The 4421-nt window shown below is 47.3% G+C and overlaps 1 protein-coding gene across 1 annotated transcript; it reads left to right on the plus strand.

Annotated features, from left to right (window-relative positions):
* Nucleotides 1–895: 895 nt before the first annotated feature.
* Nucleotides 896–4334, plus strand: zfp64 (zinc finger protein 64 homolog (mouse)). Its single transcript, XM_035656827.1, has 6 exons — nt 896–1148; nt 1285–1443; nt 1527–1673; nt 1844–1906; nt 2004–2255; nt 2348–4334. The coding sequence occupies exons 1-6, from the start codon at nt 1127–1129 to the stop codon at nt 3781–3783; spliced, it is 2079 nt and encodes a 692-aa protein (XP_035512720.1). The 5' UTR covers nt 896–1126; the 3' UTR covers nt 3784–4334.
* Nucleotides 4335–4421: the final 87 nt, after the last annotated feature.

Raw genomic sequence — 4421 nt, forward strand, 5'->3', positions numbered from 1 at the left:
GAAAGATGGTAGAGTATGTATGCGTAAGTGCCCTACAACAATTTCTTCATCTCCAAAGCTTGCCTCTCACACGAGAAATGCTCTTTAAAGTCGTTTCAGGTAGCACATGAAGTGTTAAGGTTTTATTCTGAAATGTGCAGAGCCAACGTTACTGTGTAAACAGTGGCTGATGGTGAACTTTAAGGCAAAACGTCGGTTCGAGTCAGGTATTATTTATGCGATCCAAACAGACTAATAGGTTTAGTACACACGGTAGGCCAATGTGGGCCTTTTTATTGGACTTCCAATACGACAGGTGGCAGTAACGTTGCAGTCTTGCCAGGCTTTTTTTAGAAGCGAGAAAAACAAGGTAATAGTGAAAAGATAATAAAAGAAATAAAATGTCTGTCACTCCGAGCCAAGCGTTGGTGTTTACATGTTAACGTTTTTTTATTAATGGTTAATTTTATTAGGGTTTATATCAGTTAACTGTATAAGATTTTCAGAATAAAAGTGTTTGAGTCCCAGTCACAACAACGGCGATGCTGCGTTCAGGTGCTCGTAAATATCTAATGTCACTGACCCCAGTGTCATTTACTAAACAGTTGGCCCCTGTTCGTGTTAGAAATATGTTTTTCACTCGAGTAAGAAGTCTAAAAGCAGGAAACAGAGGAGGAAACCTTGCAATTGGTGTTTTAATTAGCTGCCTTTCCAAATTATAAACATATACTAAACAAATAAAAACATCAAAAATATAAACTCTAACAACAGTTGTTGTGTAGCAACACTGAAACACAGCACAAGAGTTGCGATGTACATTTTTCCCACCGTTGTGAAGGCAACGTATGACGTCACCCGCACTGAACGCATGCTTATCCTGCTGCCGTAAAGCTCACGTAGCATGTCGTAAAATAAAAAAGTAAAAAAAAAACCCGATCTGTATCGGTGCTGTCAGATAAGTAAACTGTTGATGCCTTCACTACCCCGACCGCCGCGGGGGGGAGGGGGGGTCACAGCCGTGAGAATGATGTAAGAATCAAATAATGTGATTGGTTGTGCTCGGCTGGCGGCTTAACAACACGGTGGACGTCGTGTGTGCGTCGGGGAGCCAGAAGATGAGTTGATCTCCAGCAAAACAGGCTCGAAAATGGCAACATACAACGCCGAAGGTAAAGGGGGAACCGTTGTTAACACACTGCCTCACCAGGCCATGTATCTCTAACGTCTCTGTGTTGCATCTTGTTGTCTTCCTGTTGAAATAACGGGCTCCTGGTGTGTGTCCTCTGCCTCCTGAACTCGCTGCAGGGCACTCTGTTGTGCTGGAGGTGAGCCCAGACATCCATATCTGCGGCTTCTGCAAGCAGCAGTACAATAATGTCCAGGTCTTTCTCGCCCATAAGCAAAATGAATGCTGCCTACCCACCTCTGACACACCGGCCACCTCTGCAGCAGCCACTCTCACAGGTAAAACACTATATTTCTGCTTTGTTGTTGTCAGTAACTTGCATGCACACTTGATTTCACAGTCCTATTCTCCTCCTGCACAGATTCCAGTACTGAGTTAGTTTTCGCGGAAACCTACCAGACCTGCTTTATGAGAGGTGTCAAAAAGATCCTGACCAAAGCACAGAAAACACCTTCCAAAAAATTAAAACCTGCCCTGACTTCAAAGAGACACAGCTGCTGTTTCTCAGGTGGGTGCCTCTCGTCCGGTTATGGTTTATAACGCGTTCCCTCTCCTTCTTTTTCGGCTGAGATGTTATTAGCTTTTGTTTATTTAGAACACCTTTTTTAGGTGAACTTTTCCGCAAGTACACAGGCTGCACGCACACCTTGTGAAAGCACAGTTTCTGTTCATCTGCAGGTTGCACTTTTAAGACACAGTATGGCCAAAAAGACATGGAGCGGCATCTCAAAACCCACACCGGTACGTCAGTGCCTTCCACGTGTGTATTCTTAAGCACATTCAGAGATAGATATTGAAGACACAAGCTGTTTTTTTTTTTCCCCCATCCGCCATCCAGGTGAAAAGCCGTTCGAATGCGAGCTGTGCCACAAGCGCTTCAGTCGACGGGACAAGCTCAACATGCACAGCCGCTCACACACTGGCGAGAAGCCGCACAAGTGTAAACATTGTCCCTATGCAGCAGCAGACAGCAGCAGTCTGAAGAAGCACCTGCGCATCCACTACGACGAACGGCCTTTTAAATGCCAGATCTGTCCGTACGCCAGCCGCAACTCCAGCCAGCTCACCGTGCACCTCCGCTCACACACTGGTAGGTAGTAGAAAATCCAGATTTGAAGTTGTTTTTTTAAGACTGAACTGAAGTCATTTAGTGTTTCTGTCTTGTTTTTTTCATTTTCCAAGGGGATGCACCTTTCCAGTGCCAACAGTGTGATGCAAAGTTCAAAATCAACTCAGACCTGAAGAGGCACATCCGGATTCACTCCGGCGAAAAGCCTTACAAGTGTGACTTTTGTGAATACCGCTGCGCCATGAAAGGCAACCTGAAGTCTCACATTCAGATCAAACACGGCACTGAGAACTCCTTCCGCTGCGAGCACTGTGACTTCCAGTGTGCCAACAAGACTGCTCTGCGGCAACACACGCGAGAACACCAGCCCGTTCAGCCCATCCAGTGTTCCAAGTGCACTTACTCCTGCTCCAGCAAGGGGGCGCTCAAAGTCCACGAGAGGATCCACTCAGAGGAGCGCCCCTTCAAATGTGACTTCTGCAACTTCGCCTCCAAGCAGCGCAGCAACCTTGTCATCCACAAAAAGAAGTGCCACTCGGATACGCCTGAAAAGGGCAGCGGCGGGAAAGGTGGCAGAGGTGTGGGGAAAAGCGGAGGAGGTGACTCTCCAAAGTCCGTCGGCTCCAGATATCGGGCCAAACTAGATGCGGCTCGAGCTTTCTGCTGTGACTCGTGCGACGCTTGCTTTGTGAGGGAAGACTCCCTGCGCAGCCACAAGAAGCAACACAGAGACACTCAGAACGTGTTGCAGCTGCAGCTCTCCACCCCAGCTGATGCAGTCAACCTGGTTCCTGTAACAACGTCACAAAGCGACACCCAGCTTGAAGTTCCCATCACGTCTGACTCCATGGCTCCCTACAGCAGTGCACAGCTTAAAATCATCGTATCTCACCCTCTGGGCCAGGAGAACAGCTTAATTCCAGCTGGTGTGGATAGTCAGAATAAGACCAACATGGTCCTGCTGAGCCCAGAAAGCCAGGACATGGTAGTCAACTCCATGATCCAACAGGTCAACCTGCTGGCGCCTATGCAACCCCTCGTGTCGTCCCAGACTGCAGAGGCCACCCTCGAACCCCAGACGGTCCTGTTGACACAGCTCAGCCCCGACGACACCAGCAACCCGCTCCACCAGGCCCTGCTGCAGACCGCAATAACCGCGCAGGACTCCAGCAGCGGCTCGCAGACCTTCATCACGACCTGCTCCGAACTGGAGGGCCTCAACGCCTTGATCCAGGAGGGTGGAACGGAGGTTACAGTGGTGACAGAAGGTAACACCACCATGGTGACCACGGCAACTCCTCCCGACATGGTGTGCGGTCCATCGGAGGACATGTCCAAGCAGGCAGGGACAGTGACGGTGGAGGAGTGTGCCTTACCCTGTGAGGAGAGTACTTTACTGGTGCCAAACATCAGCCTGGGCAGCCAGAACATGGTCATCCACGGAGTTCCACTCATAGTGTCCGCTCAGCCACAGCAGAGTGCAATAGAGCAGCTCTCTCCTCACACACTCTACGCAGATTCACACACGCTGGAAGGCATCCCACAATGAGTGTGGGGTGGGGGGGTTCCGGTGTAGTTTGTCTGAAGACTGTGACTGCATCATAAGCTATTTGTTTTGCCAGTGAGAACTCTTACGCCTAAAGGTTACACATGTGCAGGCCATTAGCAGTAACGGCTTTTGTTTCTAGCAATTTAATCATTAACCACTGAAGTAACAATGCTGTTGACTTTGGGGACATAATTGTTTCAGTTTTCCGATTTTAGAATAATTAATTGTCGTCGTAGCACAATAGCTCAATCCAGAATGTTTTCATGTTTAACGTTGAATAACTTTTGAATGTGAAAGTTAATCATTTGGACTTAATTCTAATACTTTATTTTGTCTTTTTTTTTGGAAGCGTCAAAATTAAAATAAACCTTATATTAAATAAATTATTTTATGATTAATTATTTAATTAAAATAAGGTTTATTCGCAGCCGACATCTGACAAGGTCTGAAACAAGTGGACACAGTTTGAAACTGAATGTCTTTGTGCCATGGAGTGCTCCGGGTTGTCCAGTAGGTGGCAGCAGAGTGGTACGATTAAAGGGTGAACTGGGTACTCGGACACTGTGGAGTATTGCAATGTTGTAGTATTGATTCTACATATTCTCTATATGTTATGTGCAGCTCTTTTTGTGTGGGGG

The sequence above is a fragment of the Morone saxatilis genome, unplaced genomic scaffold (genome assembly GCF_004916995.1).
Source record: "Morone saxatilis isolate NCDOM2014 unplaced genomic scaffold, NCSU_SB_2.0 Contig15, whole genome shotgun sequence".
In the NCBI taxonomy this organism is placed as follows: domain Eukaryota; kingdom Metazoa; phylum Chordata; class Actinopteri; family Moronidae; genus Morone; species Morone saxatilis.

What these genes read in the sequence shown, in the direction of transcription:
- zfp64 (XM_035656827.1), top strand. Translation starts at nt 1,127, where the DNA reads ATGGCAACATACAACGCCGAAG. An exon ending in ACACAGCTGCTGTTTCTCAG is followed by an intron (nt 1,674 to 1,843) that starts GTGGGTGCCTCT and finishes GTTCATCTGCAG; the next exon opens with GTTGCACTTTTAAGACACAG. An exon ending in GCACCTCCGCTCACACACTG is followed by an intron (nt 2,256 to 2,347) that starts GTAGGTAGTAGA and finishes TCATTTTCCAAG; the next exon opens with GGGATGCACCTTTCCAGTGC.